Source organism: Melanerpes formicivorus, unplaced genomic scaffold (genome assembly GCF_026170545.1).
Source record: "Melanerpes formicivorus ecotype bairdi unplaced genomic scaffold, bMelFor1.0.p_v2 SCAF_58, whole genome shotgun sequence".
Taxonomy (NCBI): domain Eukaryota; kingdom Metazoa; phylum Chordata; class Aves; order Piciformes; family Picidae; genus Melanerpes; species Melanerpes formicivorus.
The window spans coordinates 1,718,115-1,736,728 of record NW_027142410.1 but is presented as its reverse complement, the minus strand read 5'-3'; the positions used below and the strand labels follow the sequence as shown (position 1 = coordinate 1,736,728).

Genomic DNA, 18,614 nt, shown 5'->3' with positions numbered 1-18,614 from the left:
AGCAGAGCTCAGCTTGTCTTGCCTTAACCTACATTAGCTCCGGGTCCATATGGTAGATGCTGCCTGTGGATCCTCAGCACCAAAGCGAGGCCCTATTCTTGCACGCCGCCCTGCTTGTGCCAGATGGTGCCTGGACCAAGTGGCCATGCGTGGGGTGGCTCTGGTTAGCCTAATAAACGTCCAATACAAGTCAAAAATCAAAACACACACATACTAACATCTGCTAGAGCCTGCAGTACCCAGCTAGCCTTTCAATACTGAATTAAAGAGCCCCACAGCCCTTCTGTTCCCCTAGGTTAGACACTCATTACCATTTATCAAGCACTGATGTTATCTGGCCTCTCATTTTATTTAGTACCGAAGCTATTAGCATCAGATTTGATTTTGACAGTTGACGCTGCTGCTGGTAAAGCCGGGATCTGGCCGGGCGGATCGCTGCAAAATTCCGAGTTCATCAGCAGCGACACATTCCTCCTTCCCACTTGTTTACGAGGCCGAGACAAAAGAGCTCCTCGCTTGTGCCTCTGCCTTGCGGTTTGTCTCCATCACGGCCACGACTCCAGCCCGTGCCCGCACACGAACACGCATCCTCGGGCCACCAGCTACAGCCCCCCCGACATTGCCAGCTCTTGTGCCCCCGGCTCCAGCTTTCTCCGGCGCAGAGGGGATCGGGAGAAGTTTTAATGCCCTTTTGGCGGAGACCCCGATTTTTGGCCCCATACCCGCCCACACGCCCACGCGTGTTGATGCCGTGGCACCGTTCACGACGGCGACCGGTACGGCTGGGTTCGGGGCTTTCGCCTGAGGAGACATCAGCTCTTTTTCCGTAGCCCAGTAGTCGTGCCGTGCCCTCCTGGCCCTACCCCGGGCGCCTGCCCGCACACGGACTGTAACCGCATCCCGGAACAAAGCTGGTTTCCAGGAAAAGGGGCCGCTTTGCTGGGTATGGACGGAGAAACGGGACGGCTAGGAAAGTTTAGCTGGGGTGCGCCCTCCCCATAATGCCTCGCCTCCAAACAAGCCAGGTCCCTGGCTTTCCTTCTTTATTCATCACTCCCCACATCCCCCCCCCCCCCCCAAAAAAAAAAAAAAAATTATTAAAAAGAGCCCAGCTTGGGGAATTAACGCTGCAAGAAAAGACCCTTGGGAGAGCACCGGGGCCGAAAGGGGACTTTCGGCGCGTTGCGTCTCCGCGCTGCTCCTCAGGTGATCCACGCCGGAAAGGTCTGCAGCCTTGCGAGCCGGGCACTGGCAGAAAGGTGGCAAGACCTCATTATCATACAGCTGAGGGTTTATCTCTCCCTCCACCCCCCTCCGGCCTCCCATCCATTTAACAAGCTGAAATAAAAAGCCACATGAAAGGCCTTCTCTGTGCTTGGCTTTAATGAGGGACACGCGACCCAACAATAAGCGCACGCTGCAATCAGGCCAAGGGCTTTACTGGCACACGCCAGACCGCAGCCCGACACCGGCCACTGCCAAGCAGCTTGACACTGCCCCCGGCCCCCTCCTCGCTTGCCTGCAAGGGCCCCACTCTCCCCCTTGCCCGTGTTTTTTGGGGGCCGGGGCAGCAGCAGGAAAGACGGACTCCATCCCCACCGGCATCGTGCAGCTCGCTCCGGCTCTCGTTTGCCACCCATTACGGCAGGGAGTCTGAGAGCCCGCAGATCCCTACTGTGCCTGTCTCCCTGCCATCACCCACTCGCCCCCTTCCCGCGTGGCATTAGGCGCATCCTCGTTAGCCGGGCTCAGGGCTAGCGCCGGGCCGGCAGCAGAGCAAGCCGCTGCGCCCCAGCGACGGGGCCGTCCCAGGTGCCCGCCCGGCGGGCAAGCACCTCTTTACTTTTACTTTCTCTCCGGGGACAGCCCTTGCTGGGGCAGGGCAGCTCCTGCCTGACGGACCGGCTCCGCGCTGGCCCGTCCACAGCCCCGGTAAGTGGCTGGCGTGATGGCCGGGGGGCACACGGAGAGATGGGGTGGGGGTAAGAGAGAAGCAAGCAAACAAACAAACTGACAAACGTGTTTTAAAAACATTTCATCCGCTATTGTTCGTCCGCCGAGGAAAGCAGGTCTGTGGAGAGGCGTTTGATTTTCGAGGGAACTCTCGCAGGGTGAGCGCCGTAAATATCTCAACAGATGCTCGGCTTGTTCGTAATCAGCTCGGCTCCGCGGCAGGCAGCGCGGCCGCGGCGACGGCGGCAGCGGCAGCAGGGTATTAATTCTGGATATGAGGGCTCTCCGCAACATTTGGTTCTTTTTTTCCAGAAAGGAAAGATGGAAAAGGGGAGGGATCGCCCGTGAGTCTGACTGACAGTTTACATAATGAGCTTGTGAGGATGCGAGGCAACTATATAAACAGCTCGAAGGGAAGCAAGTTTTCCATTTACTGAGCTGCGAGCACCGGTGAAAGGAGGAGCGGTTCCACACCAAGCACTGCCCTCCGCCTCCCGCAGCAGAACCCACCCGGCTTTGGAGTTTATAAAGGCGACAGCAGCGATCAGAGGTCGGCGGTTGGCTGCAGGATTAATTCCCAGAAGGGGACTGGCGGATCGACACCTGGATTTTACCTTCGATTTCTGCTGGTGCTCGGGGAATATTTGGAAGAGCAGGTTGCTCCGGGAGAATCGCCGTGACGCCTCTTTTCTCCCTCAACCCAGAAGCGCTTGCTTGGACCATTTGAGGAATACAGGAGGAAAACTAAACCCACTTAAGAACTGGCAGCTTGAATTACACAGAATGACAGCCTTGCGCACCTTTGGCTTGACGTTTCTGTTAATGATTTTACAGCAGGTAATCGCACATCGCACAAAAAAAAAAAAAAAAATAGGGTTCGCGAAATGTAAAGTGGGTGATGGAAGCAAGTTTGCATGGCAAAGCCCGGGTAAGGTCTGATTTGGCTGTTTTGTGTGTCTCCCCTTTGTGCAGAGGGTGTCCGGCTCTGGCGTCTTCCAGCTAGAGCTGCACGAATTCGTGAACAGCCACGGGTACCTGGCCAGCGGGAAGCCCTGCTCCCCCCACTGCAGGACCTTCTTTCGAGTCTGTTTGAAGCATTTTCAGGCAGTGGTCTCCCCGGGAGCCTGCACTTTCGGCAGCATCATCACCCCGGTTCTGGGAATAAACTCCTTCAGCATCAAGGATACAGAGAGATTTGACAGCCCCATTAAGTTGCCCTTTAACTTCACGTGGCCGGTGAGATTCCACTTTAAACTCAACTGTGGTGGTGGGGCAAGAGGGCGGCAAGGGAAGGCTGTTTATCTGCAATGCAAACAGGCTGCTCTCTGCCTTTCGACTTAGTGCCAGAACTTCCTTTAAGGGGGAGGCGGGAAAAATAGGGGGAGAAAAAAAAGGAAAAGGGGAAAAAAAAAAAAAAGGTGTGTGTGGGGAAGTATGAAAACCCGCATCCAACCCAGAAGCACTTGGGATAATAAATGTTGTTAAGGGAAACAGAAGCAAAGGGGGTTGTTGTTTGTGGGGACGGATATGCTCCGCGGTCCGTAGGAGGGAGAGAGGGAAGGCGCGTAGCCGCGGGGCAGAGCGCCGGCTCGGCTCGGCTCGGCGGGGCAGGGCAGGGGCGCGGCGGTGGAGAGCGGCGGTGGGTGGTGCGGTGGGTGCCGCGGTGGGTGTCCCGGTGGGTGCTGTGCTGACGCTGCTTTCTCTGCCCTGTCCCCCTCTCGCAGGGCACCTTCTCGCTGATCATCCAGGCCTGGCACGCGCCCGCCAACTACCTGCCGGAAGGTGACTACGGCCGCACGCCGACGACAGGGGGCGCCCTGTCGGCGGTAGCACCCCCCCATACATCCCCCCCCCGCCCTGGCTCCCCTCTCTCCCCCATGGCCCAGCCCGCAGCAGGCTAAGGGCCGCCCCCCCGGCCCAGCTGTTTATGCCATAACTGCCGGGCCGGCCCTGGTCCCACCAGCGGCAGGAGCCGGTCCCGCAACGATATCCATCAGGGGCCGCTTTGATTCTGCCCCGGCCCTAATCTCCCAACACAATTGCGTTTCCTCCGGTTTATTTTTGGCGTGGGAAAGCGAGGCGGGCTGCGGTGAGAAAGCCGGGAGGCTGCCAGCGAGCCCCGGCCGCCTTTTCCTGTATTTTACACCTTGCTCGAATTCCGCCCTTTGGAAAGGAATAATAGCTTTGGGATGTTTTTCTGAGCGGAGAGGAAAAGGATATTTCACGGCAGCCCTCGCTTTTCAAAGGCCCCTCTGCTGAACCCCCCTCGGCCGGGGTTAGCACTCCTGCCCTGCACACCCCGGTGGCCGCCTGCCTCCGGGGACAACCTCTGCGTGCATACATACATACATACGTGTATGCACATAGGCCTGTGTACAGATATGCGAGGGGGAGGTCCTCACTCCACACACACAATCCCCCCCGGCGGGATAAGGGTCGTCGTGGTGGGTGGGGGAACGGGACCCGTTGCTGCCAGTGTCTACCGGCGGCTAACGCAGGGTCTGCTGTCCCTGCAGGCTCCCGGCCGCCCTCCGAGGAGTGGCTCATCAGCCAGATGTCCATCCAGCGGTCGCTGTCGGTGGGCGAGGGCTGGTCGCAGGACGTGCAGAGCGGCCCACAGACCCAGCTGCGTTACTCCTACCGGGTGGTCTGCAGCGAGAACTACTATGGCGAGAGCTGCTCCCGCCTCTGCAAGCGCCGCGACGACCGCTTTGGACACTACGTGTGTGAGGCGGACGGCAGCCTGGCCTGCCTGCCCGGCTGGACCGGCGAGTACTGCACAGAGCGTAAGTGGCCACCATTCTGCCATTGTCACCCTGTGGCCTTTGTGAACATCGTGCGAGCTTGTAAAACCTCCACACATGAAGGGGCATCACCCACTTTGGCTTCCCCAGGTGTTAGTGTGGGGTAGGGATGAGACCCAAGAGGTCTTGGAGGAAGCACAATGTCCCCAAGGCATCAAGGAGCTAATTCAATGAGCGGATCGAAAAACCTTTGTCTGGTTCTGCCAGCCGGCCTGACCCTGGTCATAGCTGTCTTTGCAGTCAGTCCTTAAAATACAATGCCTTTGACAGCCTTGTAACCATGCAGTGCGCACGGCTACCCAGTAGGTGCCCGGGGCCATGTTTTCATGCTGACCTCTCCACTCCCTGCTGGAGAGAGAAAGTTGCACACTGAGGACTTTGCCCTCTTTGGCTGCAACTCCCAGCACAGTGCTTCACCTCTGCAAGCATTAGCAGCAATGAGCGAGGTAGCAGAGACAGGATCTTGGCTGATATCCCTGAATCAGCAATATCTATTCCAAGTTACAATGCTAGCAGCTTGCCCACACAAATGCTTCCACCGTTCCGCTGCCAGAGGAGATGAGACAGGTGTTGCGGTGTAGCAGTAGAAATCTTTACTGTGAGCTCAGGGCCCTGTTGGGTTTTTCAGTCTCTTGTTAGCAGAAGCCAAAGCTGCCTCCTCTTGCTCCTTTTCTAGCAAGAGTCGCAAGAGTTCATGTTTGTTGTATCAACAGAAAAACTAAAGGAGAACTCATCAACTGTTGGCTCTCCTTGTTTGCTTCTCCTGCTTCAGAACTCCTTGTACCTTGAATTTTTAAAGCAAAGCTCTGAAAGTGCAAAACTGATTTTCAGCATATTTTTGGAAGCTGGCTTTTGCCCTTTTGAAAGGGTATTCTGTGGCGCCATGTGTATTTACCTAAACATTTCTGGGTTTTCATGTTCTCTTTACAGCCATCTGTCTGTCTGGGTGTACTGAACAGAACGGATATTGCAACAAGCCTGGAGAGTGCATGTGAGTAGATGGCAATTGCAATCTGAACTTCAGTTAAAATAGCACCTTGTAATAGAAACTTAAACTCTTTTCCATGTCATTAATGTTTTAATCTGACTTTTCTTTTAGCTGCCGTCCTGGTTGGCAAGGCCGCTACTGCGATGAATGCATTCCCCATATAGGCTGCCGCCACGGGACTTGTAAAACACAATGGCAGTGCATATGTGATGAAGGATGGGGTGGCCTCTTCTGTGATCAAGGTTAGTTCTGAAGGTTGTGGCTATGGCTCTAGACTGGGTACTCCTCAGCAGCAGACTAAGGAATGTGACCCACTGGATCTGGAATTAAATTTCCACAAGGTCCATGTCCTTAGACATCAGTTTGTACCACCATTTTCTTAGATACCAGTTCTTGTAATGATCTTGTTTGAAAACTACTAAACTGCTTTGGTAGCTGCAGTTTTTCTCTTGTTAAAAACCCCAACAACCTGGATGAGTGTTGAACATGCAAGTTTTCTGCCTGCTCAAGCTAAGTTTAACTTATTCCCTGTACAGCTCTAACAATTTACTAAACAGTTACCAGCAGCAGTAAACAGCATCATTTGGGCCTTCCTTATTTTGCATACAAGGAAATTAACTCATGTGATAAGTCTGGAGCATGAGAGAAAAATCATGTAAGCAAGAATGAAAAGTACAGGTTCCATTTTAAGGTACACCAGACCACTTCCACCTATTCAACCCACTGAATCACTGAACCGTAGCCAGCTGAGCAGTCATGTCCTCAAGGCCATATATGCACTGTTGGCACTCAGATCATGAAGGGCTCAAGGCAAACCAAGTGTTCTCAAGACAGTTATAGGATTAAGATGGCGAAGTCTGAACTAAGCAGGTTTTTGTTCTGCTTGTAGTTATCTATTAACAAGTTGTATTCCAGTTACTCTGTGGTATTTATAGATACAATAAAGACTTTCTGTTTCTGTCCTATGAACTTGTGTGCTTAACCTCTGACTCAGATTTAAAGTGTGGGGGGGAAAGGACTATCAAGCTTGGCAGAACATGTCGATGGTTTAAACTACTAACATTCGTAACAAGACAGCAATGTAAATAAACAATAAAAGATTTGTAGTGTTTGTTTAACTCTCCAAGCCAAAACATCTATATTTCCTCCCTGCCTCCCCAGAATGTGCCCTGGAGCACACCTTTCAAAGATGGGGCTCTCTGTCTTACTGTGACACGTGCACGGTGTCCATAGTGCCACGGCGTGTCCTTTGGACAACACACACTTATGAACCCGGCATTATGAAGTGCATTTTCCAACCTGATGTCTAAATTCATTGCAGCCAGTGGCTTTAAGCACACACAAAAAAAGGGAGGGTCTACCCAAGCACTAAGAAAGTGAAATTTTTGCCAGGTTTCTCAAAATTTAGAGCTTACATATTACAGTGATGGATGTGGAGGAATACCTTCATTGATGATAACCTGAAACATCTCCTTATTGCTGATAATAACCTGGATAATCATCTGCAGTATCCCTAGTGATGGCAAAATGCCATAGCTCACGGAAAATTCTCTGTTGCTGACCCCCATGTGTCTGTATCAATGCCTTTTCCCAGCTGTCAAAAGGGTTTGCTCTTAATTCCTGCTTTCTTTGCAGATCTGAACTACTGCACTCACCACAGACCGTGCAAAAACGGAGCAACTTGCATGAACACTGGCCAGGGCAGCTACACCTGTTCCTGCAGGCCGGGCTTCACTGGGGTTGACTGCGAGCACGAGATCAGCGAGTGTGACAGCAATCCCTGCAGGAATGGCGGCAGTTGCACGGTAAGGACGCTTTAAATGTAAAGGCTTTGTGTGAAGCAAGCCCCAGTATAGCTTTTCAGAAATGGTTCTGTAACAACATAATGGGAATTCGATAGTACACAGGTTCATTACTGACGCTCACAGCTAGCGTACTGAACCCTTCCCGAGAGGTGTCAGGGGAGGAAGTCTGTTACAGGAGGAGATGTATCATCTAGATTAGAATTAGTCAACTGATCCTTGGGTTTCTGTGGCAGCCATTATGAGAGCTTGGCAAGACCCAGGGTGGGTGAGGGAGCAGATCTGTTAAAAAAAAAATACGCTGCTCAAACCAAGGTTCATACAGCAATGCGCTGAGTCTGTGTTGTAGCAGCAAGTCAAATAAAGCTTCTGCTTTCTGCTCTGAACATGTAGTGTCACACAATACAGGGGCAATCAGCTGAAACACTGTCCCTGAGGCAGGGTTCTGCATTTTTAGTTGCCTGCAGTCTAGTGTTTCGGTGTGGTTTCGGACCCAGTCAATGATCGATTCTACCTGTTGATAAAGACTGATTGATAATAGATATCAGATGTGATTGAATGAGTGTTTGGATTAAAGCTGACGGCACAAGACCCTATCTCCCTTCTCCCATATACTGGACATACAGTACTTGGAAAGAAGAAACAGTTTGGTTGTTATCTAAGTGGTGGGACTTAACCCATAGCAAAGCAACATAAGCCCTTGTCAAGCAATGAAGGGCTCTCAGGCTGAGGATAAATGGCCTGATCACAGCTGTAAAGGTCAACGCATGCCATTCTGCCCTGGGAGGACCTCAGGGATCCCATTAGAGAGTAGTCATGTTAGTGATGGCTTTGTCTAGATGCCTGTGGGCTCCCAACAATTGTGTCTGCTCTGCTTGTATAGCTGCATGATTGCTCCTCCACGCTGAGTACAACCAGTTCACAGCTCTGTCACTCACAGTCCAGCCTGCAGTTATTTACTCTTGCTTTTGCCACATGGAAGTGTGGACGAGAAGGGACTGAACAGTGTTTACTGTGACCAAAGTATGCATGCAAGCAGCTCTCACTTGGTGTCATCAAGTAACAGTGGCCTAATGTGTTTTGTAGGACATGGAGAACGGTTACCACTGCCTGTGCCCCCCCGGCTACTACGGCACTCACTGCGAGCACAGCGCTCTGACCTGCATCGATTCTCCCTGCTTTAACGGCGGCACATGCCTGGAAAAAGAGCAAGGGGCCAGCTACACTTGTGTTTGCCCTTTTGGCTTCACAGGGTCAAACTGTGAGAAGAAAGTAGACAGGTGCACAAGCAACCCCTGTGCAAATGGTGAGTCTTTTCAGCAAAAACCCCCTCATGCCTCTGCCTCGTTTGTGCTTTTCAGTGCAGAAGTGATAGAAATCCAATCTGACCTCTACTCTTCCTCTAACACATTAGTCCATCTCCCCCGCTGTATCCCACATCTACCCTAATTTTAGTCTCGTGTGTGGCAGGGTGGGGGCTTTCACTGGCATTTTCTAGGCAACAAAACAAGGCTCAGGGTTTATTGTGTGATGGAGAAGAGGGCAGAATGAAGTAAATTAACTTTATTACCTATTTACAAGGGCCATCTTTTTAAGGCATAGGGGTGCAATTAAGTACACTAGAAGGAACTTGCAGTTGCTTAGTAAACCAACCACCCTCTTCTGGAGAGAGTATAAAATGCTACCTGGGGAGAGGTTTAGGATTCTGAATGAAGTGCATTGGAGACTAATTATTTTTACTGTACTTTTTTTCTCCTCAGATGGTAACTGCTTTTACCTTGGTCAGATCCGTGTGTGTCGTTGTCGGGCTGGCTTCACCGGTCAGAAATGTGAGATCAACATCAATGATTGTGCCAGAAACCCATGTTCCAATGGGGGAACTTGTCATGACCTAATCAACGACTACACCTGCACCTGCTTGCCAGGCTACAGTGGCAGGAACTGTGACATCAAAACCAGAGATGAATGTGCTTCTGGGCCGTGTGAGAATGGAGGCACATGCTACAGTGGACTTTATAGTGCCAACTTTGTCTGCTATTGTCCTTCTGGCTTCATGGGCAACCGTTGTGAATTGCCAGTTTATTCAGTGCCTGTTACACTTCCTCCTAAACCAGTCCCCTGGATTGCTATATCCATGGGGGTGGGGCTGGTGGCTTTGCTCATACTGTTCTGCATGATAGCGATGGTCATCAGGCAGATGAGGATGCAACCAGAGCAGGACTTGGAGACAATGAACAACCTCTCTGATTTCCAAAAGGACAATCTCATCCCAGCTTCCCAGCTCAAAAACACCAACAAAAATAAAGACCTTGAAGTGGACTGTGGGCTGGAGAAATCGAACTACAAACCCAAGAATCATAAACTGGACTACAATCTGGTAAAAGACCTGACAAGTAGAGGGACACAGGAAGATAAATATTACAAAAGTGAAAAGTGTTTAGGAGAAAAGTCTCCCCTCAGACTACACAGGTGAGAATGCAGTCTTCCTTCTGGTCTTTCTTGAGCTCCCTCATCTTCATACTGGTCTAAAACAAATGAGAAAATACAGGGGAAAAGAAAGAGATAACATACAAACCAAACCAGAGCAAAGACAGGAATCTTCATACCGGAGTATGTGTGTCATGGCCAAGAGATATTTTGAACTTAATCAGATAAATTGTTTGTGCAGGGTGCTGCTACTGTGGCTGTGATCAAGGGGGAGTGGCTAAGTCAGTGGTGAATTTAAGAAGTGTCTTTCCTTCTTCAGTAGATCCTGAAGGAACAACAGTTAAGGCATACAGTGATTAAAAATGGCTATTCTGCTTATTGAGAAGGCAAAATCATCTGCTTACTGCAAAAAGAAAAGAGTAAAAATAGTTGCTCTTTTTAGAGAAGGGCAGGGAGTCACTAGATCACCAGGCTTCTGATGCATGTATTGAAAGTGTTGTCTGGCATGCGCTTGTGGCTGTTACACTGAGGGATCTGAGCAGCACGGACATAGCAGAAGCACAGGAAGACAGTAGCTATGTCTTACTCCCACTTTGCTAGTATAATGTCCTGTCATCATACAGAACATGTGAAACTCCATCCTCTGCCCTTCCCTGCCACACCTTCCTGGCTATCTCATTCCACCCTCCATATTCATGGTAGATTGGGAGAGCCAGGCTCATTAGCAGCCATCTAACGTTCTTTTCTGTCTGCTCTGCCTCAGTGAAAAGCCGGAGTGTAGGATATCAGCGATATGCTCTCCGAGGGATTCCATGTACCAGTCCGTCTTTGTGATAACAGAAGAAAGGAATGAGTGCATCATAGCTACAGAGGTAAGCACGTGCCAGGTGGACTGGCACAAACACACAAAGTAAAGGGGTTGATTGCCCTTTAAAACTGCATCTGAGCAGGTTACTCTATTTCCAGGGATCCTAGTGCTTCCCAGCCTTCACCTTCTTTGCTGTGGCTCACACAGAACATACAGTGGGGAAAACAGAGAAAATAGCAGCTCTGAAGTTATGAAATCAGTGACTTTGAGCTTAGCTACGTTAGAGATGAAAGCACAGAACGTCAGCCCGTAACGATCCAGCACATTGTAGCATTATTTCGTCTTAAATAGGCAGTCAGTGAAAATGGAAATAATAATTGCTTGTAGGCCCACTGACATGAAGCCACCTTATCTCCCCAACTACAGTGGATAATCTGTGTTCTGTGGAAACAGATAAATCTATACACTTCCACCATGAGTTGGAAGGTAGCTGAACGTGTTAGTGGGTAGGCCTAACAGCCACTGAGGAAGTCTGTAGTAAGGTAATTCCAACCTGTCGGCAATTAAGCTCCAGCTAAATGTGGTCTAACAGAACTTAATGCTGTTATTGATAAACAGATCTAGATTTCCATGTTATATTGAAAGGTCAGAGGGCAGGTCCATGAAAAGGGAAGGACCTAGCATTGAACTTTTAAGACGTTAGAAAGCAATTATTGAGGAGCCAACCAGTTACTGAAGAATTGCTGACTCTGTGGAGAAAGGCATAGTGCAAGTTAAAGGCAGTTTGACATGAACCGATACCTGCTGCCTTCAGTGGAGCCATTTTTAGGACTGGTTTCAGAATCCAGGAAAGAGAAGCTTGCTGTGTCACAGAGCAGCGATCTGTGATGTCAGATCTGCAGGCTTCTGTCTCCCTTGACAAAGTGGATATCAGTTTTCCTCTTAAAGCCTGGTTGGAACACAAGTCAACCAACCATATTAAAGGTTTAAGACTAAGTGGAAGGATTTTTAAAGACACAAATGATAGCTAGAAGCTTCATTCCCATTAACTGACCTAAATACCACATCTCCATTGGAAGATCTTGCTGAGCAAAACTAGACTCCCAGATTTAGATCAAGCATGTCTAGAAGTGTTTTTATTTTCAGAATGGCAACCCCTTAAACCTCTCTCTGCATCATTCAGGCTTCTGGACACAAGTTGCTTACTTATACCATATGCTTTTCAGCGAGATCTAATATTAAGCACTCAGGTTTGTAAGCCTTCCTCCCTTCAGTGCAGGTAGAGAGGCTGCTCATCACACAGGCAATTTATTTTGCCGGTGAGTCTTTGTCTCTGGGCCCAGCCAGTAGTTAAGCTGCAGTAATGTCTGGCTTAAAGTGCTCTGGTGTGAATCTCACAGTTAGGGAGTTCAGCGGTGCTCTGTGCTGTGCCTCCTCCTCATTCTTGGTCTCATTTTCTATCCTGACAGGTATAAGACTGAAGATCAGCCCATTTGCACCTCAGACTTGGTAATGCCAGTAGATGGACGTTCCTGCTGCATTGTTTACAATTCAGAACTGGATTGGACTGTTCTTAACTACATGCAACTTGCTGCTCTCAGGCGGAGGATGGAACTGGGTGAACTGGACAGACTGTGAATTTACTGAAAGATGCAATACACCTTTTTGTTCTTACTGCCCTTGTTTGAAGTTTGATACCAGAAATTTCATTTGCTATAGAAGAGGGGAGGCAGAGGCAAGAGAGAGGGGTTCAAAATATCGTTGGTTTAATTTGGTTTTAAAAGATACTGAGGCCAGTTCCTCATGGACAGACCCCTGGCTTTCCAGAACTCTGGCTTATGGGAGGTGCCTGTAGATGTGGAGGCGCTTAACTATCACAGATGTTGCCATGGAAGGTGTGAAGAAAGACACATTGCTATGCAGATAATGGATACAGTATAAACCAGATCTCCATTTTCTTCTGGGTTTAAAAGTGCCTAAAATGTGTCAAGAGAATCTAACAAGCCCAAACAGACTTGACTGCTCTTCCTGCAGTTACCTGAACACTATTGGGCAGGGGTGGTTGATACTTTCTGCTACACGACTATCTGCATCTCCTCCCTCCTGCTGCATGTACTGGAGACTGTGTAAGGGGCCAGAGGAGGAAGGAAAGAGGAATGCCGAATGTATTTGTCATCTCATTCGGTGATGCTGTGGAGAACTGATTGACCCAAGCCACAATATGGGCCAGGATATTTGTGGATTTAAACACTGACGAAGGAAAAGTTGAGATGAGGAATGTGTACTGCCTCTTCCCCATTGATAAGGAGGAGGTGTGATTGATCCCAAGTCTATCCTTACTCTATCTCTGCCTTACGAATGCGTTTAAAATCAATCAGCTCCTAGAACCTTTATGTGCTGAGTTGCCTCAGCTCTTTTCATGCCCTTTGCACTACCAGTGATTGTGAATAGATTTATTTTTTTTTCTTCTCCTTCCTCATTCTCTCTCCCCTTTTGCCTTACTTTGACACAAATTTGGGGGGTTCTGTTGTGTTTCTAAATTAGGTGCCACCTTCTACTGCAAATAGTCTCAAAATTGCAGCTCTTACTTTCTGAAGAGGAAGAAGCAGTGTGATTCCCCTTCCCCATTTCTCCATCTGGTTGCAAAACTCCAACTATTGTCCTTCATCCTGGTTCCAAACACCCAATAGCGAAGCATCCACCAAGACACCCTCTGCCAGGACAGGTGGAGATTAGAGTTAGAAGGTTCTAGGCCTGCCCTGCTTCTTTCCTATGCACCCACTGCTGCGTGGAGAAGGGGTAGCCTGCCTCTGGAAACCAGAGGCGGGCAGAAGCTCTTTTCTCATATACATATTTACAGCAATAGCACCAGACACCCCAGTGGAAAGTGCTGTGACACTAATGAGACCGTGGGGTGGGGCAAAGTGAGGAGGGAGGAAACAAGATCTCCTGGAAGAAACCTGGACCATGCTATCCCTCGGACAGTGATATTCCTGCCCTTGTAAATCCTGTTGTTGGACTAGCCCATCTACTGCCTTGAACTGTGCAGACAAGACCCCTTCCTCATGTCCACTACTGACCTTCTGCTCTGACCACGTAGGACCATGTTGAAGATGACCTTCAGAAATCAATAATATGGGTTTTAGTTTTGTCTGTTTGTAGTTTATTTTGGAGACTAGTGTTTCAGTAATTTAAAGAGAAAAAAAAACAAATCAGAAGCACTGAACTTTCTACGTTTTATAACATTATTTTGTATATAATGTATATTTATAATCAAAAACAGAAGTGTAAATATGTTTATTACTTCTCATGTAATGTTTTTAATGTGAGGACAAAGTTTGAAGTTTATTTTTTTTTTCCAAGCAATGAAAATACTTTCCTGCTACACACAGTTCCTTGTGGTTTGTCCTTTTACACTTCAGGTCCCCTGGTTCTGTGAGAGCCAAGGTTACCTGGGGCCCCAGAAGTAAGCGTGCCTGCCTGCTCCCTACAGCTAGCCCTGCGTTCACATTGTGCACACCGACCGCTGTCATCAGCTGCTCTCTATAAAACAGTTATATACTGTTAGCTGATGTCAACAGAGTTGTTCAGCTGAGTGGCAATCATCTGACAGAAAAGTTATACATATTTATATTGTGATACATTACATAAGATTCAAATTCTATATCTTCCATCTTCTCTTGCTATGGAGTGGGACTGAACTGTCAGGAGAGTTATTTTTATCAGCACTTCACTCTTCCTCAACAACTTGTGGCATGGAAGCTATAGATTTAATATCATTTCCAAGTGCCTTAATAAATGTGCTGGCTGGGAGTTTGCTTCCAAGCAAGATACAATCACTATTTTAAACAATCCTACTTCTTTAAATACTTTCAGTAAGATCCAGATCTTGCCCTCAGGTTGCTCTTGCACAACATCTGCATCTACACTGGCATGACCGTGTCCTTGTTTGTTTGGTTGTGGTGGGTAAGCTTTGTCTTTCACTCCTGGGATTAGGGGGGGAGTTCCAGGCTTTCTCCTCCCAAGTTCCCTGTGCTACACCAGCAGCTGTGTCCTCCCAGGACGGCACAAAGTCATTACCCTTTCACAGCCCTTTTGGAGGTTGTTTCTACAACCAAAAGTGTAAAAAGCACACTTGTATAAACCACTCCCAGCAGGCTTAGTCACCTTTGCAGTATGTACATTTACAGAGTATTACAGCTCTCACTGGATCAGCTAGGCACAGTACAGGCAGCGCCTGAATGCACACAAGCAAAAACTGTAAGAACAGGAAGCCACTGCTGCTCTATTTTAAAACAAGAGCCTTTTAAAAATAATAGTAATACTAATAATACTAATTTATTATTATTATTATTATTTTGCTATCATTGTTGACAAAATGCCAGGAGAGCCTCTTAGTGTTGGATGCTTTTCCTATCTTTCCCCAAAATGAAATCTAGCCAAAATTTGCTAGCTTCAAAAAAATTACAAAGCAAAAGTCCCCAACTCTGGAATGAAAAATAAAGTAAAAAAAAAAAAAAAGAGCACCACAAGAAATCATTTTTGTTTTGTCATTAAAGCACTGCAGATAATGGTTGCTGAGTGTACTGTTAAGGGTACGTAAATGCTATTTTACTCTGGGTGGTATTGTTTCTCCCTGTTCGGCTCTTTGCTTAGCGAAATCAGCTTTCAAATCCCAGCCAATTTCCTTGGCTACCCTAAAAATAAATTTAAGATGAACCTCAGAAATAAGAAGCCACCTCCCCCCCTCCCCAAACATTCACCCTGTAGAGCAAATTATGAAAAACAAGCCATTGACAAAAAGCCGAGCAGATGCTCCCTGCTTGCAGTCCTTCCTCGGCAATGTGAAATAAACCCAACAGATGCCTCTCTTAATTGAGCACATGGATTACATACACACATGCACTCTGTCCTGCTTAAAACAAAACACACACAAAAATCAAACAGGAAAATAGCCAGAGAACTCTTCCCAAAGCCTAGGCAAGCAGGAATGCTAAGACCAAAAAAGACTCAGCTCTTCCTGCACAAAGTGAGACAGGAAACTGTATTCATAGACAGAAGGGAGTTGAAATCCATTAAAACCTGTGGACCTGATTATGTAGATCCCAGAGGGTAAAGCAGGTACAACACATGCCTTTGTGTATCCACACAGGACAGAGGAAAGAAAAAAAAGCGTCAGCTTGCAAGGAAATCTGTGAATATTTACTGCAGGCACTACTGCACTATGCAGCTACCAGAATAGATCACAGATCCTACACAGGAAAAACAGGAGAGGTGCCTGCTTCCACACAGGAGGAGATGGAAAGCATATGTGAATCTAGGCACGTGTGCACATCCCCAGATCCTTGCCAAAGGAACTACAAGCAAATCAGCTAAACACATAATATGACCTGGGTTTAACCCACATCTTTGGCCACAAACCCTTACCAAGGGCTGCTGTGCTCTGACTGCTCACCAGCCTACCCGTCCCCTCCCTGAGGTGAGTGCACCTCTGAGCTGTGGTGGATGAATTCACTAGGAGGAGCTCCGAGATCCTTCTGGGTTTATAAAGACTCAACTTGAATTTCAAAGATTGGCCTTGAGGACCATAGATGATGTCAGGACTGTAAATGTACTGAGACAAATAATGCCTTTGCTCGTGACAAGCTCACAGAGTTCCTAGACTAAACACTACCACTAAATTCTCTCAGCATAATTTGCACCAGCTATGGCAAGAATACAAATCTGTCTCTTCGACTGCACTTACATTTGGCTTTTTGTTTTAGGAAAGTGCATGAATTCCCTTAAAAGCATCATGACAAAACAACAATTTTAAGAGTGGACTCCTGACTGAGAAATTCTCCAGTATTTCCCTGTGTCCACACCTGACAGAAACTGTTCCACAGCCACACAGACCCCTTCAGTCCAAACATTTTCAGAGCTGGATTCAGTGAGGTGGGGTGTTGCTGCTCTGGTGCTGCACCTGATTTGAGTTGTTCCATGTTCAGCTCCAGCCCTTCACCATTAACCTATTTGAACAGGCTGATGATGAGGGGAAACAGATGCTGAGATATACCCGTAACGATAGCACCCACTGGTGCTGAGACAACACGCAGCAGGGCTGTGCTAGTGCAAACATAGCACAGGGCACAGAGTTCAGCTAGCTTAGTGTAAAGGTGGGATGCTTGGAGAAATTAGGCTTGAAACAGGCCATCCCTAAAATGGGATAAAATGCAAAATGCATTTTACTGTGTACTAAACTGATCCAGCAACAGCTCTCAGCTGTATAAAGAGCTGCTGAGAAAGCTCAAATTAGTTACTGTGTGTTCGTAACCATCTAGTGCAGCGGATAAAACCATCTCTGCCAGAACACATTTCAGGTATTGCCATTGTTCCTCACTCTTTTTTATTAGTCTATGCTAGAAGCAGAAAGGCAGAGCAGGTCACTAAGAAGCCTGTACTGTAGTGGCTTAAGTGACAGTTAGGTGTTTGTGTTTGCTTGTCATCCCCTTATCTCACATACCATAAACACATACAGATTTTACGCAGCACATAGGACACTCCTAGCCCATTTAGCTCACAATCCAAACTCCAGTTGTGGAGAATTGACATAACTCAGTGGCCCTCCGCCACGCTTCATTATTTTCATCAATTTACTTTTACAGCCTCTCTGCAGAGTAAACATTAAGATTTCTACCCCTCCCTCCATACTCTTTAAGTTCTGCCAGCTCAGCTGCCAGAGTTTGCAGGTGGTGACCCTGCTGGCTGGTGACACCCACAGCAGTGAGACTTTGCCTTGTCCCTCCTGCACCACCTCTAACCCTGCTTGCTCTGCTCTTAGACCTCGTCTGGGCAGCAGTATGACTCAGTACCATAAAACTACCCTTTCTCTTTCTCCTCTGCTGGCCTTATTGCCGTCCTTGCTCCTCTTCCCCTCTGCAGCTTTAGGTCATATTTAGAATAGAATAGAATAGAATAGAATAGAATAGAATAGAATAGAATAGAATAGAATAGAATAGAATAGACCAGGTTGGAAGAGACCTTCAAGATCATCGTGTCCAACCTATCAACCAATCCAACCCACCTAAACAACTAAACCATGGCACCAAGCACCCCATCAAGTCTCCTCCTGAACACCTCCAATGATGGTGACTCCACCACCTCCCCAGGCAGCCCATTCCAATGGCCAATCACTCTCTCTGTATAAAACTTCTTCCTAACATCCAGCCCAAACCTCCCCTGGCACAGCTTGAGACTGTGTCCTCTTGTTCTGGTGCTGGCTGCCTGGGAGAAGAGACCAACCTCTGCCTGTCTACAACCTCCCTTCAGGTAGTTGTAGAGAGCAATAAGGTCTCCCCTGAGTCTCCTCTTCTCCAGGCTAAGCAACCCCAACTCTCTCAGTCTCTCCTCATAGGGCTTGTGCTCCAAACCCTTCACCAACTTCATTGCCTTTCTCTGGACTCGTTCCAGCATGTTAACACCCTTCCTAAACTGAGGGGCCCAGAACTGGACACAGTACTCAAGGTGTGGCCTGACCAGTGCAGTGTTCAGGGGCAGAATGACCTCCTGCAGCAGAGTGGTCTGTCATGATGCAGGGTTAGGGCAGAACTCTGATTCACCAGGTAGATGATTGTGTACGGAAGAATAATTTCAGGTGCTAAAGCAATTGTTCCATAAACAGCATTTGATTCTGGGGACCATACTTTTATCTCTTCCCTTTTAAATCTTGACAGCAGATCATCACCTTCCCAGAGGTACTCTCTTCTTCACAGATCAGTCAGCTGTCCCCTCCAATGAGCTGCTCAACCCTTGGGAGTTGAAAGGGGTAAGTGATACAGCAGTGACCTGTTTAC

At 48.1% G+C, this 18,614-nt stretch overlaps 1 protein-coding gene across 1 annotated transcript; it reads left to right on the top strand.

Annotated features, from left to right (window-relative positions):
- Window positions 1-2,402: 2,402 nt before the first annotated feature.
- On the top strand, window positions 2,403-14,167 carry DLL4 (delta like canonical Notch ligand 4). The gene is made up of 11 exons (XM_068161441.1): window positions 2,403-2,790; window positions 2,926-3,189; window positions 3,678-3,735; window positions 4,470-4,739; window positions 5,688-5,748; window positions 5,857-5,987; window positions 7,381-7,550; window positions 8,634-8,853; window positions 9,308-10,016; window positions 10,738-10,846; window positions 12,252-14,167. Exons 1-11 carry the CDS (start codon window positions 2,737-2,739, stop codon window positions 12,255-12,257), a joined length of 2,052 nt encoding a protein of 683 aa, XP_068017542.1. The 5' UTR covers window positions 2,403-2,736; the 3' UTR covers window positions 12,258-14,167.
- The last annotated feature ends 4,447 nt before the right edge of the window (window positions 14,168-18,614 follow it).

Coding starts and splice junctions, on each gene's coding strand:
- DLL4 (XM_068161441.1), top strand. CDS start 2,737: ATGACAGCCTTGCGCACCTTTGGCTTGACGTTTCTGTTAATGATTTTA. Junction 3,736..4,469: donor CGCCAACTACCTGCCGGAAG/GTGACTACGGCC, acceptor CTGTCCCTGCAG/GCTCCCGGCCGCCCTCCGAG. Junction 5,988..7,380: donor TGGCCTCTTCTGTGATCAAG/GTTAGTTCTGAA, acceptor CTTTCTTTGCAG/ATCTGAACTACTGCACTCAC.